This window comes from Erpetoichthys calabaricus, chromosome 2 (assembly GCF_900747795.2).
Source record: "Erpetoichthys calabaricus chromosome 2, fErpCal1.3, whole genome shotgun sequence".
Classification (NCBI taxonomy): domain Eukaryota; kingdom Metazoa; phylum Chordata; class Cladistia; order Polypteriformes; family Polypteridae; genus Erpetoichthys; species Erpetoichthys calabaricus.
In genome coordinates this window covers 319050868-319071292 of record NC_041395.2, presented here as the reverse complement: position 1 = coordinate 319071292, position 20425 = coordinate 319050868, and the positions used below count along the sequence as shown (strand labels likewise).

At 38.9% G+C, this 20425-nt stretch overlaps 1 protein-coding gene across 2 annotated transcripts in view; it reads right to left on the bottom strand.

The window, feature by feature from the left end:
• Positions 1-20425, bottom strand: part of washc2c (WASH complex subunit 2C) — a 116596-nt gene that overhangs the window by 6406 nt on the left and 89765 nt on the right. The window contains exons 25-30 of one of the 2 annotated variants that reach the window (XM_028795927.2): positions 16427-16549; positions 14406-14507; positions 12063-12182; positions 8702-8764; positions 6233-6415; positions 3458-4084 (exon numbers count right to left, since the gene is read on the bottom strand). In XM_028795927.2, the coding sequence (XP_028651760.1) occupies positions 3458-4084; positions 6233-6415; positions 8702-8764; positions 12063-12182; positions 14406-14507; positions 16427-16549 (1218 nt within the window). The remainder of the gene's footprint in view (positions 1-3457; positions 4085-6232; positions 6416-8701; positions 8765-12062; positions 12183-14405; positions 14508-16426; positions 16550-20425) is intronic. The other variant, XM_028795928.2, reaches the window with a different exon arrangement.

Below are 20425 nucleotides of genomic sequence, written 5' to 3'. Positions count from 1 at the left end.
AAACCTAGTACTATGCTAGCATTAACAATTTTAATACCCCAGTGAAAGTGTGGGTGACAAAAGATAATTACCAGTACAAAAAAAAAAAAGTAAATAAATAATCCTGCCAAAGTGACTAAAACATCTAACCATATCTTAGATTGCATGAACCAGAAGTACATTCTGTCTGTTTAGAGAGGCCCATTCTCGTCAACAAACCTATTAACTGTGGTGTCACAACCCAGTACTTCACATGACAGTGTGTTTGTGACCCATCCTTCCCCCTCCATGAATTTAGCATGATTGTCTGAGCTTGGAGTGGGGTGGTTACCCTTGACAAATTGGGTGAAAATGTAGAAGGGGCAGGAGAGGCCCCTGCATGATCACCATAGCTTCAGAACTTTAACTAAATCAACTGTGATCATTAATGCCTTTCCTCCTTGGTAAATTGAACACAATCATCGCAGCGGGAGTTGGCAGCCAGGATGCGACTGCTGTGAATTGAGCTCAAGCATCAGACCAGCAGACAGGGATTCATACAAGGTAGGCCGCAATCAAAGAGTGGTGAGGACAGCGGAGAAAATCATCGGGTCCTCACTCCCATCTGTACAAGAATTACACTACTCACGTTGCCATAGCAGATCCATCCATCCATCCATTTTCCAACCCGCTGAATCCAAACACAGGGTCACGGGGCTCTGCCGGAGCCAATCCCAGCCAACACAGGGCACAAGGCAGGAACCAATCCCAGGCAGGGTGCCAACCCACCGCAGCATCAGAATACTAAACTCTGTTAAATAACCTTTGTCCTTTTGCTCTCTTACTTACTGTGCACTTTATTACCACAAAAAGGTATTAAGTTTACATTATATTGTATTGTAATATCGTACAATATTACATTGTCTATATTGTATATATTATGTATAAATATTGTATCCATATAGTGCAATATCACCATCACTGTGAAACAATGTGCAATATTTTCTTTCATATTATATTTCACCCACTGACTTGCTTACATTTATATATATCTTTTGTTTTTATTGTTTGTACTGTGCTACCTTGTGCTGTATTACACTGTCTTACCTACTTTCTGTGTAAGGAGTGAAATGTTTGTAATGTCTGTATGTTGTCTTGCGTGCACTTGTCTTTTATGCACCTGTCTTTTATGTCTGCACATTGAGCCTGGAGAAACATAATTTCGTTCAGCTGTGCATCCGTTGTTGTACTGTTGTATGGTATGAATGACAATAAAGTTCACTTACTTACTTACATGTGTTGCTGCTGTTGTGAATCAAGCACAATTACTGGAATGGTGGGTACTGCGAGAGTGTGGGTTTCATCCAGGGTCGGCCATGACCTACCTGTAATGGTGCCACGGCCCAGTGATTGTGAAACACTACTCTGTAGTACGAAAGTTTGCGAAATTTTTTTGTGTGTAGCCATTAAATTGTATGATACACAAAGTAACAGATTCTGTCTTCAAACAACTCATGTAGAAGCTGATTGAAATATTTTTTTTAATTGATTCCCACTATAAAAGGTGCTATATGCATAACACTAGATTTAAACATAGTGAAACAGTCCCATATGGGAATATACTGCATGCTTGTATGATGGTAACTAATAACAAAACAATATATACACTTCAATCAGCTTCCACAAATGACAGAGTTATATAAGTATGGATATTTTAATTTTTTCTGCGACTGAAATTTTAAATTACTATGAATATCTATACATAACCATTTTTTTAGCTTTACCATTCAAATTTCATGCTTTCATTGAGTGGTGAAGGATATCTACAGTACATGGTTAATTCCTACTGATAACTGCTATTATTAACTGCTCAAAAAAATTAAAGGACCACTTTGAAAACACATCAGATCTCAATGGGGAAAAAAATCCTGCTGGATATCTCTACTGACATGGACTGATATGGTGATGTGTTAGGAGCAAAAGGATGCCACATCATTTGATAGAAATGAAAATTATCAACCTACAAAGTGCTGAATTCAAAGACACCCCAAAAATCAAAGTGAAAAAATGATGTGGCAGGCGAGTCCATTTTGCCGAAATTTCATTGCAGCAACTCCAAATCATACTCAGTAGTTTGTATGGCCCCTACATGCTTGTATGCATGCCTGACAATGTTGGGTCATGCTCCTAATGAGACGATGGATGGTGTCCTGGGGGATCTCCTCCCAGATCCGGACCAGGGCATCACTGAGCTTCTGAACAGTCTGAGGTGCAACCTGGCGGCGTTGGATGGACTGAAAAATAATGTCCCAGAGGTGCTCTATTGGAATGAGGTCAGGCGACCGAGTATGGGGGCCAGTCAATGGTATCAATTCCTTCATCCTCCAGGAACTGCCTGTGTACTCTCGCCACATGAGGCCGGGCATTGTCATACACCAGGAGGAACCCAGGACCCACTGCACCAGCACAGGGTCTGACAATGGGTCCAAGGATTTCATCATGATACCTAATGGCAGTCAAGGTGCCATTGTCTAGCCTGTAGAGGTCTGTGCATCCCTCCATGGATATGACTCCCCAGACCATCACTGACCCACCACCAAACCGGTCATGCTAAACGATGTTACAGGCAGCATAACATTCTCCACAGCTTCTCCAGACCCTTTCACGTCTGTCACATGTGCTCAGGGTGAACATGCTCTCATCTGTGAATAGCACAGGGCGCCAGTGGTGGACCTGCCAATTCTGGTATTCTATGGCAAATGCCAGTCGAGCTCCACGGTGCAGGGCAGTGGGCACAGGGCCCACTAGAGGACGTCAGGCCCTCAGGCCACCCTCATGAAATCTGTATCTGATTGTTTGGTCAGAGACATTCACACCAATGGCCTGCTGGAGGTCATTTTGTAGGCTCTGGCAGAGCTCATCCTGTTCCTCCTTGCCCAAAGGAGCAGATACTGGTGGGTTCTACTGATGGGTTAAGGACCTTCTACCGCCCTGTCCAGCTATCCTAGAGTAACTGCCTGTCTCCTGAAATCTCTTCCATGCCTTTGAGACTGTGCTGGGAGACAAAGCAAACCTTCTGCAATGGCACGTATTGATGTACCATCCTGGAGAAGCTGGACTACCTGTGCAACCTCTGTAGGGTCCAGGTATCACCTCATGCTACCAGTAGTGACACTGACCGTAGACAAATGCAAAACTAGTGAAAAAACAAATGAGGAGGGAAAAATGTCAGTGGCCTCCAACTGTTAAACCATTCCTGTTTGGGGGGTCGTCTCATTGGTGCCCCTCTAGTGCACCTGTTGGTAATTTCATTACCACCAAAGCAGCTGAAACTGATTAACAAGCCCCTCTGCTACTTAACTGACCAGATCAATAGCCCAGTTGTTTCATTGACTTGATGCTATACTTGGATTAAAAAGTGTTCCTTTAATTTTTTTGAGCAGTATATTTTATCTCCATTAACTATAAGCCATTTAAAAGAATCATATAAGACAAATACCTCAAAAATATTTGCTTGAGTTATGGGTTCCACCTGAACAGGGGGCTTGGGCTCCTTTTTGACTGCACTCGTTTTCCCAGATCCAAAAAGGTCGTCCCCATCATCCTCTAAAAAAGGTATTGCTGCTGTCTTTTTTGTAGACTTGTGTTTAGCTGCAGGCTGAAATAGGTCCTCTCCTTGATCAAAGATGGACTGTCCACTTTTTTCCTTTGAAGCTTGGACTATTGGCTTCACTGCCTCTTTTGTGCTACTTGATTTTGAATTGAGCGACTGTGGTAATATTTTGCTGGAGCCAAATAAATCATCGGACTCAAAGAGGTCATCCGAGATCTTGGACAGATTTGGCTTAGCTGCCTCACTTTTAGCAGGCAAAATTGTTTGTTCAGTTAAAGGAGGAAAGGCTGCCTGTGCAACTTCAAAATGGTCTGAATTTCCACGAACAAGTGATGGTTCTGTAGTGTAAGAAGAGTGGGCATTGACTTTAGAACTTGAATTAGTTCTTATGTCATGGACGTGACTTTGTATCCCCTGATAATCAGAATCCTTTCCTTCACTTGACAATTGTGCAGACAATTGCCGAGCAGCTCTAGTCTGTGGCCTTCGTCTCCCAGACACTTTAGGACGATTCTGAAATTAAAAAAACAAAAAACAAAACCAAAACACAATGAAGAGTTAAAAAATAGCACCATTAAAAAAATCTGTGAAAAACAAACATGTCATTATTCCATGTATTCTGTGATTCATTTTGTAACCTATTTATACTGAAGTTTTGTTTCCTACCTTGTGTGTGTTCTCTCACTGCCTTAGCACTTTATCAATGTCTATTTCCTTTTGTGCCCTTTCACATTGGGCTGACAGCTCCTCTCTCATTTTGTTTATAGTTCAGTATAGAGCAGGTTTGTCTTTTGGGAACGTAGCTTATTTGACATGCAAAATGATATGAAAATATTTTCAGCAGTGATTTTCTCATATCCCTTGTATAAGTCTCACGAATCACAGCACCAGTCACATTATCCATCCCTGGCAATCAAGTGTGAGCACATCCGGGTGCGTATAAAAGGGGCCACTTCCCTTCATGGAATGGCTGGAGTGACAAAATGATGTCTTGCCTGTCTGTGTCCGGGCTGCTCCCCACAATGGCATCCCAGATGGGACTTTCTGCCTACTACAACGCAGGGACCCCTAAAAAATAATTTTGTGGGCAGTCCGGTACAGCAGGAAAGCCCACACACGCGCCATGGGATCGGCGTACCCACAGCCCTGCAAGACAGCCTCACCCCACAGACTACTAATGAACCGCGGTCGCAAGGTTCTCTCCTGGTGCAGCGGAATATCGACGGGCCTTACCGGAGTGCAGTGGGCTCCAAGGAGTGTGCAGCCACTGAAGGCGCCCGGAACGGCGCGGTGTCGAAGGTGGCCATGCCGAGGCAACTGCTTCGGACAGACAGGACCTGGCAGGTAAGTTCCCTGCTCGTCAGCAGCCAGCCCTGGGAGGCTGAGCTTGTTTTGGGTTTTGCAGGCAGGGGCTGTCCGGGTCTGCGTTGGTGGCAGGCACACGCTGCTCTGCAGGGCTTTCCTGATGCGGTAGCAGCAGGGGCTGCTGAGAGGGAGACGCTGCAGCACAGAAAGGCGGCTCGTCACCGCACCAGGAGAAGGAGAGCCAAAATGACCGCGGACCGGAAGTCCCACTCCGTGACAGGCACGGGATTGGACGGTGCGTCTTGTGTGCCCGCCGATGATTGGATGGAGGTGGGACCAAGGAATGTCCGTCTCGTCAAGAGACTCCGCCCCTTGTTGTGATTTCTGTTTTGCAGGACCGGGCCCTGGAGTGGAGCATGTTGGCTTCCCGCCGAGGAAGACCTGCCCTCACGGGACGGGCCACTGGCCCCTAGGGGTCTCAGCTTGTGGTGGGGTACTGTGGCATGCGGCTGGGGGTGGCACCCAGCCGGGACGCCCAGGAGGACCGGAGGAGGGCTCACGCCTCCTCCAGACCACGAGGGAGCGACCGCCCTGGTTCCGTTGGGGGCCACGGATACAGAGCTGGGAAGCTCAACCCTGTAGGGGCCCGTGGTCACCCCCAGGGGGTGCCCCCATGCCTGGAGAACCCTGGACCCCTGCACTTCCGCCACACCAGGAAGTGCTGGGGGGAAGATGAGTGGGGACACCGGAGTGCCAATTTTAATTACTAGGTTTGTAATTGTCAAATTTGACACCCACAATGCTTGTGACATCTAACTCTTATCGCCTTGACAAATGTCACTGACATCAAAAAGGAGTGAGTCAGACGAAGCTAATGCTTAGACTTGTGCCAGGTTTACTAATTTTGTGTTCTTTCTTCTGTTTTATTCTGAGAATCATATTTTGATCTGAATCACATATAGCGCGGAAGGGCTGCTCATACATGACCATGTGTGAAAGCCCAAGTCATAATTTAATGAGAAGGGGCTCAGTATGATACTACGAACCAGCTTATCAATGCATCACAGCTGGCATATCATTACCAGGGTGTGAATTCTCATGAATCAAAGGTGACCGGCCATCATGGATTTTAGTCTGTATTTTTATCTTGTGTCAGTCTAAAAATTGGCTCTACTTACTTCTAAGTGTATATATTAGATCCTGGCATGAAATAAAATAAATGTGTACTTATTGAATAAAACTGAAATAAAAGGAAAAGAATAGAACTTGTAGGAGAACAGCATGTTAAGAGTTAAGTGATCTGGAAGCATTCAGTATTAAATATTTTAAAGTTTGTACTTTTGAACTCTACCTTACCTTATTAGCATTGTCAAGTGTGTTTACTTGTACTGGAACATCAAAGCTGACTCCAACATGACCTGTAGATTTATGCTCAGAAACTCTTGCAATTGCCCCAGGCGGGGTGAAGGATAACCCTGGACCTGGTAGACGTGCTTGTGCACCAGGCAGAAGACTTGCTGGATTTATGGCTAGTTCAGCCTAGAATGACACAAATGATTTCAATAAGGATAAAACTCAAATATACTGTATATTATATTATACTATTCTAAACTTACTAAAATTTATGTTTATTGTCCCAACTTTAGAAAACAAGTCTTGACAATAATAGGCCTTCTATATATTACCAGTACTTCTAGCAGCTGGTCCATTACTGCCATCTTTCATAAGTTTAGTATAGAAAAGACATCTGGGCATTTTATTCACTATTTATTTACCTTCTGGTTTTAAAGCAATTTTAATCATATATGCTAAAGAATTGCTTACCTCAAAGTATGTTAAAAATTAAAGAAAAAACAAAGAAGAAAGAGGATGGGCAAAAGAGCAAGCCATTTTAAATATCTGCCAAGAAAGCAGATCTGGAACAATGGCAAGTAAAAAAGAAGAATCAAATTTTCAGTTTATAGGATTCCCCTCATTCCAGAATAAAGTAAAAGTTTTGATATGTGTGACTATTTTGCATTAATATGTGCTTATGTGTACAAGTGAATAAGGTAAAGGAACTGGGTTAAACACTAACTGCAAAAGTATTAAAATATAAAAAGGATAACATGTTTCTTTAACAGTTGTAATTTTTTTTTGTGATTAGGGTTCAGTTTAGAGACCTGCATGATTTCTGCTTATGGACTATTACCAGGAAAAATATGCCAAAACACTATTCCATTTATTTTCAGAATTCTTACATTTAATTCAAGGTCAGCAGGATTTAGTAACATTGGCTATAAATAAACTTAAACAATGCAAAATGCTTAGATGCCTTTTTAGTGTATTACATACTGAGGCTAACTGTTTCAAATGTATGCCAGACGTTTATTTATGCAGAAAGTCACATAACGTGATGCTAGCTTAAAAATTTCTAAAAAGCAAACTTCATTTCTGCATCTAGATGTATAACAGGAGAGATGCATCCAAGAGTTTTATGTTTCAGTGTGGGAAAACATTTTTTTTTCCCATTTTGTAGCTGCATAATGTTTCCATCCCAAATTTGATGCTTACTGTAATAGAAGTTAAGACACTTTAAGACGTGTAAATCTTTAATGCTATGGGAAAAAGGATTTCTAAACATTGTTTGTTAACCTTTACTTATGTCAAATGCCACTCTGAGTCAGTTCAACAGTTAAGGATGTCATAAGGCATTAACAGTGTTAATATGGAAAGAGTGAGCAACTTTATGATCTTCAGAGTCCACATCACTGAGGACCTTTCACGGCCTGCCAACACCACCTGCCTTATTAAGAAGTCAGTCTGTCATCCAGTTCTTCACTAACTGCTACAGATCCACAGTGGACTGCGTAGTGACTACATGCATCAGTGTCCAGCATGGCAACAGCCACTGTGGCAGACTAGAGGGCGCTGAAGCAGGAGGTTAAGAAGGCATCCATGACACAAATGCATGAAGAAAGCAACTTCCACTGTAATAGGCTCCATGCACACCAGCAACAATCTGTTTGCTCTGCTGCTACCTTCCAAATAATATTGTGGCATTCAAAGCCAAATCATCTTAAACACTTCTTAACACTAAACCATTAAACTAGCACGTGCATTGAGTCGCTTGATCTGTGAGCAAGGCTCCATTATTAAAACCCTTGCTCTACCAATCAGTTTACACTACTGAACTGTGTTTCTGACAATCTATTCTTCAGTTAATTATATTGATACTTACCCTGTCTGACACATGTTGCTTGTTTATCTGATATTTATTTACAATTTAATAACATATTTATTGAAATTTTTGATTGTTATTTGTTGAAATTGCTTTGTATAATAATTTGCACCTGATGTGTCTTTATTTTGTATGGTCGGTGATCATTTCTGTGCCTCTGAGACTAGCCAACACCTTTTATTGTAAGGCACAATGGCAGAAAATTGAAAAGAATGGAATGTTAAACAAATAATCCATGAGACATTCATGCAATACTAACACAGATGATGCACCCATCCCTGTCACCATTATAGTTAATAATATCTGGGAATATATGTGAACTAGCTGGTGTCAAATGGTTTTTAGCTTGATTTAAAACAAAAACCTTATAAATAAAGGTAAGAACCCAGGCATGTTTGAGGGGGGAAAAAGAACCACATAACATTAAAATAAAACAAAGAGTGCAAAATATTTTAATAGTAATCATAGAAAATTCAGGATGCAAGATGTTAGAAAGACCTAAACCATGACACAAGCACCTTTAGAGAAAAGTTAAAAAGTTGGGAGAACGTAAAGTAATTTGTGTAGCAAGTGAGGATTAAAATTAAAAATGGCGATAACATTACTTGAAGTTTTCCAATCCGTGATGAAGGCTCTTTACTTTTATCAGGGACTGAGCCTGAAGATTTCTGCACAATTGAACAAAAGCAAATCAAATATAAGAAAAAATGATGAACACTTAAAATAAAAAATAACCCCATATAATATATTAATTGAAAAATGAATATAAAACCTAGACAATTACATATATATAAATTTGATTGTTTGCACATTGTAGTATCTCAAACATATAAGCGTAAACTAAAAGCAGGATATGCTTGTGGCAGCAAAACTAATGTCCAATAACAACAATTAATAATTAAATAAAAATGTGCATATTAATACAATTTTAAAAAGTTAAAAGTTTTAAAAAGATAAACATATTACTTATTCATCCATCCATCCATCCATCCATCCATTTTCCAACCCGCTGAATCCGAACACAGCGTCACGGGGGTCTGCTGGAGCCAATCCCAGCCAACACAGGGCACAAGGCAGGAAGCAATCCTGGGCAGGGTGCCAACCCACCGCAGTATTACTTATTCAGTAATGTATTAACATTGAAAAATGGACTAAGTGCATAATAATATTTTACTTCTGTAGAATACTGATCAACCTACCTTTGAGCTGCTCATTAAAAAAATTCTCTTTATTATGACAAATGTGTTTTGATAATACAATTTGATAAATCACTGTCAAAAATTGTATCAAAATGTCACTTTGTAATGAATTGGTGTCAAATGCTAAGGTCTGGCATTTTTGACTAGCTTTAAATTTGGCTATCTGTAAGAGATACATGAGTTTTAATTCAATTTAAATAAACTGAAACAAAAACAGTTATCAGCAGTTCTCAGGGAAAGGCTCTCCAGTACAGGTCAGTAGCAAACTGATTTTATCAGGCGCTCAGATTACTGATATGGTGCACTCCAGTACGCAGACATGCATGAAGAAGAGTTCTTTTCCATTTCCATTGTATTTCTTTGACTATGTATTATGTGCGCTTTGTGTGCCTTGAAGAATGTGTAAAGAAAAATCTTAATTAAATGTGGTTATGTTTCACCACTGCATTTTTAATAAAGCATAATGTCATTCTCTCAGCTGGTGGAGCCAGTTTGCTATACTCGGACTACAGGCAATAGTGAGAAAAACTGAAATCTGATCAACAGGTCATTTAGCCACTTTTGCTCCATAACACCATAAAAACAACAGGGATAACAGCCTTGAAGATGATCTGCTTGATCACACTGCCCATTTAAAGAGTTTGGCAAGATAGATTTTTTTCTTTTACCTGACAACATACTAGCCTTTTTATCTTTTCACCTGCTGATTCTTTTTATGAGTTTCATATAAGTTTTACTTAGGATACGCATAGTTTCTGGATTCTTGATTGCAAGAGAATTTTCATACTTATTTAGCGCAAACAACAAATCCACTGTGGCGGACGGCTGGGGCCCAGGCCCAGCTGGGACGCCCCTTTTGTATATGGTCCGGGGGAACAGACATGGGCTGCACAATATCTCCCCCAGGTCGCTGGATGGCACGGGAGCTGAAGTTGGTTACAGCCCTGTTGGGATCCGAAGGTGCTGCCAAGGAGTGCTGCAACAGCTGCTGATCCCTCTTGGGCAGGTTTTTGGCCACACCTGAAAATGCTGCCGGAAGTAGGTCAACGGCACCTGGAGCACTTCTGGGGGTGTTATAAAAGGAGCCAGCAGTCGTTACTCTGGGAGCCAGAGTCGGGAGGAGGAGGACGAAGCTGCTGGGAGGCGTGAAGGGAGATTTGGTGTTTGTTTTTTGTGTGTTCACGTTTGTGTTTTGGACTGTGTTGGGGCTGAGGGACACGGGGAAGACGTGGCCCCAGCTGAAAAAAATAAATCTTTTTGTTTATTTTCCACGTGCCTCTGGTGTCAGACTGTGTCGGGTCGGCGCCGATATAGCGCCTTTGCCACAACACATTTAAAGTAAATCAGCATTTATTTGAAAATCCAGAGATGTTCTATTGTTGTTTAGTAAAGCAATGAGTGTAAGATTTGATCACAAGCTGCCAGTCTGCCTTTCACAGAGTGTCCACTTCATAAGCTCTTTATTGTGTAGTTTATTTTCACCTTCAAACAGTTCATTTTTTAACAAACCATTGTGATGATCAGAGGTTCTCCTACTCATTCCAAGGGTCCTCTAGTCCTGCAGGCTTTTGGTCCAACCAACTTCTGCTTTGAATTGGACTCCCAGCCAAATTAAGCGAGCTCTTACTTCCAAGTTTCTGTGTTTTGGAGTCAATGTAGAAATTGCAAAACTTAGTTGGTACATTTTATTAGAATGAACCAAGAATTTCAAGTATGGTTACATTGAAATAATGTAATTTTTTTTAACATTTTTATTGTCATCTTGATTTAAATCCCCTGGTTATTTAATCCATTGTTTACTAATGAGCTCATTAGCAGGTCTGACGCTACAGTAGCTGCAGATTTTCAGTATTCAGTGTCATTTATTGGGCTCTACACTCTGCTTATTGTTAATCGTCATGATTAAGATATAATGAAGGAAGCAAATCATACAGAAAGAAGACAAAAGAACTGGAAAACAACAACAGAGAGTTAAGAATTTAAAGTTATCACAAAAATACAAATATTTCTACATGTTCTATAAATGTAAAAATCAAATTGCTGTGCTTTTCTAAATGTAGAAAAACAAAAGAAAAGTAAAAGACTAATTATATGAAGCCAAGTAGAAGTAAAATGCAGTTTTCTAAATGCAGAATAAAAGAAAAAAAAAAGACTATTGGGCTCAATTGGAGGTCACTGGTTGAAAGTGAAAGCGGCAGCCACATGGGATACCTAAGACCGAGTCTGAGAACCCCTTGTGTGTGTTTATTGATTTCTATTTGTCACACGTGACGACCATCACTGTACTGTTCTGGCTGTTACTTTAACAGTGTGCCTCTTTAATCTGGTTTTGGATTCCACAGCTAACAGGCTCTGGCCATTGCTTAAGCATCTCTTTCTGATGGGGTTGAAACAGTGACGTCTTACTTTTCAAAGCAGAAACAAACATGACTGATATCTGAAAGCCTTAGATCCTTGTGTATAAATAAAATCAGGAGCAGATTAACTTCAATGCTGGTAGTTTCCACCACACCCTCCTAAAGAATGGTATTTGGCTATTAACTTGTATTTTTTTTGATAGTCTTTTTAGTTACATTCAGTACCCTTGCCCATTGCTTTCACATCCATTCTACTTTGTGACCCACTACAGCCACTGCTAGGGCAGGCTTTGATTCTAATTTGGTATAGAAACTGGACAGACAACACACTTCAAACGTATACAAAATGCTTTAAAAAATGTGGTTAATTTACCTGCTGCAACAATATTTTAACAATATACACAGCCTACCTCTTTTGCGTGTTCACTGGTTGAGCTTTGGGCACCTTTTTCCAATACGGAAGCAATTTTATCATTTTTGGAAGAAGCATCTTCCTTAACGCTTGCAGGCTTTTTCTTTTCTGGGGGTTTCTGAATTTTAAAAATGCACAACATACAATAAATGATTTGTCCTAAAGGGACTCCAAGACGCTAAGCTATAATTAAAAAGGAGATAAGCTATATAAATATAATCTTTTACAATGATAATTACAAACATTTTTTTTTATCCATTCTAATTATCGCATAATTAACAAAAAAAAGAAATTAGTGAAATTCAGTATTAAATCTAAAATTACCTTTTACAGTAGTTTTTTTGAGATAGTACACTGAATATTATGTGTTAAATATTATGTATTATGTGTTAATTCAACCAAGTTCCGTATAATGATGCAACATCCTAGGCTATACATCAAAGCTCCAGAATACACATAATCCTGTAACAACATCTACTAACAGAAAAGGCCCTGATTTAACACAGAATCAAGCATACTTGCACCTGATCATTTCAAAATACACACAAATTAAAATCAAGACTTCTAAATAAGTTTCCAATATAAATGGTTGATTAATGCACAATATTAAATATTTACTTTCAAAGGCAAAAAATATTAATATTGGCAAGTGGAGACTGAGTGAGATGCTAAATGTTAGAATATACTGCCTTATGAACCTGTATATTTAGCATATTCTACTAATTCACAATCCAGTTTAAAATGTATTAACTTTGAGTTTGTGTCACTGATGCTTACTTCCTACTGTACAATACTGTATTAGTGAAAGACCAACTGAAGAAATCAAAAGGCATTTGAAATAAAACAAAAAAATATATATACTGCCTTACTACAGCACTCACATGTCAGTTTCAATGTTCATCAATGAAGAAATCAGCTTTTGTGGGAAGCCAGGCTTAAGGAAAGGATCAAGCCTGCTAAAGTTCTTGAGGCAGGCCTCTGTTTGTTTCAATAAACATCTTTATCACAATTTCAGAGAAGGTGTTTTAAAGAGCATCTCCATGTCTCTGAATTTACTTTTGAGAACTCCCAAGACATGGCCATATTAGTGAGTAGTGTATCCCCCTTCTGCTCATGATTGTTAAATGACTGAACAAGACACCACAAAGCTTGCTATTTCATAACTGACTCACTGTGGGGTCCTGCCTACATCAAATTGGTGGAAATATGGAAACAATAATAGTGCATCTGGTTGGTTGTTCACCATATAAAATCTAAAGGATTGATTTTCACCAGTCACTCACATTGTGACTCAGTGATAATATTGTAGAAACATATAATTATTGTATCTAAATTGAAAATTGCTTGTGATAAGATTGGCAGATAAATTAAAAAACATATAATTTCAATGTACCCTAATCAATACTATTCTTCAAAAGCTGGTATATTTGTCTTACATTGATTTTCATGGGAATGGGGGGCTATTGTGATATCTAAAGATTAATCTAAACTAAAGAAAACTCCAAATGTTGTGTGCTTAAAAATGTTAAAAAACAGACATGAAAAATGAATGTGCCTTTCTGTCTTTAGTGTGTAGACAACATCCATAGAAGGGATCAGTAATTTGCAGTTTCAAGCATCTCTTATATAATAAAATACTACTGTCTATATATGTGTGTGTGTGTGTGTGTCCAGTCCAATGTAATTGGTCAGTTTGGCTTTGGCGATGTGATCGACATAGGAAGTGCTGGGCAACACGGGTTGAGGCACACGAGGAGTCAAGGCGTAGGAGGCACACTGAGAGTCACCTTCAAAGACAGGAAGGAAGTATTTGCAACAATAGGAATTCCCCAAGTTATTAACCAAATGTTTAGACTGACAACAAACAAGTGTGTAATGGGGGCCCATCTATAATTGATGGTAGTCAAAAATCAGACAGGAGATGAGATGAATCCCTCAAAATGATAAGAGTCTGAGAAACGGGCTTTACGGAAAAGCACCCAAGACAAGGCATGCCAGGGATGAGATGATCAGACACACAGGGATACAAAGGAAAGGCATACAAGAAACGCTGAATGTATATGTAGGGCAAGACTTCAAGTATCAAATATTTTTAAATTTATTCTTTCACGACCTGTAATGAGACAAGGAGTCTATGATAGCACTTAATTCAGGATGAAGTTCAGACGTATGAACGCTAAACTAGGGTTATCTCTTGTAGGACACAGTAATAGCATTTGAAAGTGAAAGAATATATTAATAATAAACATACAGACTACAAGTTAAGTTGACTTCACCAACAATGTATTAATTCAGCAACAGTTTGAAAACTGCAAAAATAATTCAAGTATAAAGAAATTACCAATGGCTGCTTTGGTCTTACAACACTGAAAAGATCTTCTTCCTCTTCTTCACCAAATAGTCCAACTGATTTTCCTGGCTTGTTAGTGACAGGTTTAGAAGTCTGGTAAAGAAAAGCATAAAATAATTCCATTTACTTTAAGGTCAACAATGAGTGGTTCTCTCTACTTTGATATACTTAAGTACGTCACTTATATGAAGCTTTTATTGTTAAGATGATAATATTGTAGTTTGCAAGATGTTTAAGATGCATTATTAAACACTGCCCTTATAACGTGTACACAGTATATTATAGCTTGGAGCAAATGTCATAACTCTTTCTATACACTTTTTACTCTGCCATAAATTTCATTAGCCAACAAGTTTTATGTTTGTTGTTTTCCACAGCAGATTTTTTTTCCAATTTTCCAAGTACCATTTTGTTAACATGCTATGGGTGCAGTAATGGCATGATGATCCATAACACACAGCATCCACATTTACAGAAGATAAACTGAATGAGTAAAACAATTCTTTGTTTAATCAATTATAAAAAAAAAATGTCATTCACCTCTATGGAACTTTTAGTTTTTTGTGCTCTGGATAAAGCGTCTTGAGCATGGGAAAGGCGCTTTATAAATACAATGTATTATTATTATTATAAACTCCCAGTGAGTCCTAACAAAATACTATTTCACTTCATCAGTCCTAGAGATTTATTATTACACCTGAATGCAAAAGCACGCATGATGTAAATATGAAGGGATGCTTATGTGTAGTTTTTTTTTTTTAATTTGCTAAAAAAAAATTTTGTTAGCAGATTAAACAAATTAGCTCTAACTGAGGCCACCTTAAACAAGAGTCCCATAGTTAAATTCTCAGAATGACTCCTGTGGTGCTGTCACTTGATGTTTGCTCTTCTTATCTCTATATTTGCTTGTATGCAGTCTGAGTATGCATTTAAAAGACTTCCCAGTAAAGACATTTTATTTAAAATGTAGTATAGATGTAGCCCAAGTAAAACAAAATGGTTACACATCAAATGCAACATGCTGGCAGAATTCTAAATGAAAATTCTCAAAATCAAATACTGTTTGTGGTATACTCATCCACACAAGAGAGTAAACCACTAAAAGATTTAAGCAGATCTACAAAATCACACATACACACGAGGTGGTACATCTGATTTGGCTGATGTTTTGATAACAGCCTTCTCCAAAATGTCACAAGGACATAAATAGACATCTAAGAGTCAAAAAATCAGTTTCACCAGAGGATCAGTAGAAGCAGGCACCTAATTTAGATTTTTTTTTGTCAGTTTCACATCTCTAAAAATCTCTCTGGGATCTCTCAGAAAAGTGCACACATCTCCACTTTAAAAGTCCCCAAGGTGCTGCCAGATGAGTAAGCAAACACTTTTTAATTATCACCAATGCAATACAGAAAGTGCCCAGACTGGTGACATTACTTTGTGGCAAAGTAATACAACATTACAGGATAAAAGGGTCATTCCCAGGGCTGTGACGTCAAGCAAGATACTAATATTTTGGCATTCCCATGATATCTAGAGCAACCTCTGAAGAAAAAGGCCTGTGCCATAATGCAAGTTTGTAGCTGTCTGAAATATAAACTGTTGTCACTTATGAGATGTGTCTTTTAACACTACTAGATCAGACCACATTGAAGGTCAACAGATTTCAATGCATTCTAACCACAAATCAGTGTCATCAAGGCTTAAATGTATCCTGACTGTCCTATGTATGAGCACTGTGACTAGAGAAAGCTGTATTTCTGTGATGCAAACTTCACAATTTTGAATACTGTTCTCAGTCTGGTATGTTGTGTGTTGAAATGTATAGAATATGAGCTGTTTGTTTTTGTGTTTTTTAGTAATCTGCTGCTAAAAGAGAATGCATATAAATGGGAATTCCTGTGCACCTGTAACAAAATGCAAATATAATTTTAAAGTTTTTTTTTTTTTTTTAATTGAGGTAGGTCTACTGTTAAAATTTAAAAAAAAAGTCAAAGTATTCCACATCAAACCTTTGCTGCTTTACTGAAAAGATCATCCTCTTCCTCTTCTTCCACTAAAGAGACAGGAATGGGAGGCTTTGCAACAGCCGGCTGGATTGTTTCAGCAGACTTTGCCATGGTTTTCTCAGGTGCCTAAAATAAAACATAGCTGCATGTCAAGCAGAGCACAGTTGGCAGATTGGCACTTGTCATAATGAACACTCGATACTTTCAAATCTCCTTTCAAGGCTCTTAAGATTATTCCATCTTGAAAATGCACTTCTTCCCACTACAAGGTAGTGGAAGGTAGTGGTGGTGAGCCAAAGCCTTTAATAATTCTCAGCTTACATTTCTTCCAAAACCTAAATGGGAAATGCAATTCCATTTGATATATATGCTTATCATAACACTTACAAGGGGCCTTTGATGAGACCCCAAACAATTTCTGTATCTGTTACATGGATTTTCAAATATCTCTATTCTTCCCCCAGACTCCTCCTTTTCAAGTAGCTGTAAACTCTGTAAATTTTGTCAAATGTTCCATTGACAGTGTAGGTTAGAATTGCATTTCCAAGAAAAAATTAACTATTGTTTAACAAAAATAATAGTAAAACAACACAACACACAAAGTATTCAAATTTTCAATTCAATAAAGCAAAAATCTTTCTATGTGCAATTTGCACAAGCCTCCCATGTCTGAGTGAATTTTCCATATACTGTATTGACAATTTAAATTGACTCACTGTGTAGTCATGATTGCGAGTCTGTTCAGAAATGGACTGTAAAGAAGCAAAAAGCATGTCTCAGTTTCTACTGTGAAAAGGAGACTTGGTCCAGTCTGCAGTGGCTGCAGTGGTCCACAGCCAGTATTTCAAGGCCCCATTTTGTTCTTTAAGGAATGGCTTTTTTACTGCACTCACTCTGTCAAACCTGCAGCACAAAGCCTCCTCTTCACAGTAGAAACTGCCACTTGCTTTTTTGACCGGAACTGTTAAGCTGTGCTTGAAGCTGTTGTGCTGCGAGTACCTACACCAGTATGCGTAAATATGTACAGTACATAATGGATTACTGCAAACTGTGAATTCTGTACTAGGACAGCATTTTTTTCACTTAAGAAATATAGCAAAAGTTAGACCTTTTATAACACTGCAAGATGCTGAAAATTTAGTTCACGCTTTTGTTTTCAGTTGGCTAGATTACTGTAACGCACTCCTCTCAGCACCACCCAAAAAAGACATCAATCGATTGCAACGGGTACAGAATGCAGCTGCTAGAATCTTAACTCGGAAACAAAAATCCGAGCACATCACCCCAGTTTTGATGTCACTACATTGGTTACCTGTGTCATTTAGAATCGACTCTAAAATATTGCTTATGTTTAACAAAACCTTACATAATCTGCTCCATCCTATATTTCAGAATGCCTTTCACCTTACACTCCAAATCGTAACCTTAGATCTTTAAATGCTTTAAATCTGCTTATTATTCCAAGAGCTAAACTTAAAAGAAGTGGTGAGGCGGCCTTCTGCTATTATGCACCTAAAATCTGGAATAGCTTGCCAATAGGAATTCGCCAGGCTAATACAGTGGAGCACTTTAAAACAACTGCTGAAAACACATTACTTTAACATGGCTTTGTCATTGCTTCATTTTTGTTTAATCCTGATACTCTGCATATGCATTTAATTATCATTTTCATTCCTGGTGGCTCTGTAATCCGTACTAACCCCTACTTTCTCTTCTGTTCTTTTTCGGTTTTCTGCAGGGGCGATTTGCACCACCACCACCTGATCAAAGCACCGTGATGTCCCTCCATTGATGGATTAAAGGCTAGAAGTCCATATGACCATCATCATCAAGTTCTTCCATGTGAGCCCTGAATACAATGAGGACTGATTGTGAGGTCATTGATGTTAGGTAGAATGCCTAGAAGGGGCTGGGTGGTCTCGTGGCCTCGGAACCCCTGCAGATTTTATTTTTTTTTATCCAGCCGTCTGGAGTTTTTTTTTTTTGTTTTTTTTTTCCGTCCTCCCTGGCCATCGGACCTTACTTTTATTCTATGTTAATTAGTGTTCCCTAATTCTATTTTCTTATTTGTCTTTTTTTCTCTTTCTTCATCATGTAAAGCACTTTGAGCTACATCATTTGTATGAAAATGTGCTATATAAATAAATATTGTTGTTGTACTACATATAACAGAAAATTAGAGACATACATGTTCTTAATTACAATATTTCACAGAAACTTTTTCAGGGCAAAATTGGTGCTGGAATGCTGAAGAACATACAGCCATATCAAACTGAAAATTCTTACTACGTTACTAAAAGCTTCACATGAGTGAGTGTGCTTTGAGCAAGTCCAAAAGAAAATTAGAGACCTCCACAAATGCAAAGTTTTTCTGGAAATATTTTATTTTATTCAGCTGAATTTGCTGAGCGAGGTGTATCCAGGATGTATCGTTTTTTTCTTTAAATGTGTGCAGGGGAGCTAATGGGGATGGATTTATAGTCGTAACGATTTTACTACAAGTGCCAAGAAATATTAATAAAGTTAATCATATTTTGGGTGGGGGGAGTATTAGGAAAGTGTTTTACTTTGTGCCATCTGACTTGTTTGTTCTGTCCTTCATTTTCTTCAATTTTTGTGAAGATGGATGTGTTTTTAATAAAGGCTCCACCATCACTTAACCTTTGCTGCCTGCTTCATTCTGTGTGCTTCACACTGTGAGCCGCCGCCACCACAGCTGATTTCCCTTCTTTCTGACCTTGTATTATGCATTTGTCTACAGCAGGGGTTACCAACCTGGGATGTAAGATGACATTTCGGAGGGGGGGGGGACAAGGAGGAAGGCTGCGTCACAATTCGCCAAACTTTAGTGAGGAGCATTGTCCAACTTTATTGTGGTGCAATTGGTGTCTTGTAGTGTGTCATCATTTATAGGTCATTAATTAGTTAGAGCTCCTTTTGTATGATATGACAACAATCAAGTATTGTGTAGTTATTGTCACCTGTAAATGAGCTGCAGAAATGCACATTTTTGGGGATTCTTTGGAGTGTTCATAAAGGCATATGCTTTTTTTTTTTTTTTTTTTTTTTTTTTAAGAGAATGAAATTTGGACCTTGCAATGATCCGTAGAGAACAGTGAGGTCTAGTATTGATTTCTGTGCAAGTCCTGATTGTGAAACGTCACTGAAGTTTGACTGACATTTTTGCCATGGGAGTACAAGGGGGACAGAATTGGATGCAAAACCTGCTGTTTACACTCAGCTCATCTCTCCTGCTGGTGGTCCTGGCAGTAGCTCAGTAATTTTATCTGTGAAGCACATCTGTTTTTGAACTGCAGTGCAGCTATTACTGGGGGACAATGCTTGTCAAGTGTGTTTCATTGGTTGGTGGCATGCCAGCACCCGTTGCTTCATGGGAGTCTCAAATCACCCAAATCCATCAATCATTGATCGTGTGTCATTTTCTTGCAGCACTTGATGCTTCGTGGGATACCCCAGCCCTCTGAAAGGTTAATCAAGTGTCTAAGCTTCACATGGGACACATTTACAAGATTATTGAGATTTATAATGTAAATTGTTCAATTTACATTTCAAGTTATAACTTTAATTTTTTGAGTTCAATTTGTTCACCCGCAGTTCTGTATGTGGTTTAATTTGTGGACTTCATTTTCAAATGTGATATTGTTTTTGTACAGGGTGTGAACTTAATTCAGACATTGTCTAGGGGCGCAGGGCATAAAAAAAGGTTAGGGACTGCTGCTCTACAGTAAATCCATATTAGCAGGCAGAATGCAACGTTTTTGGATGAAGCCACAAAATCAACAAAAAAATTGCTGTCAACTTTGCAGCAGTCATCTTTACTCTCATTCATTTTCAAATAGAGACTAATTTGCATTTTTTTTGCATGTTATATGAAATAAAGTTTAAATTTAAAACTGATATTTAATGACAATGTATTATCTTAACAATAAGAAGAAATGCGGCTGCATGCAATAGATTCATACTGTCTTAGTAATGTCCCCA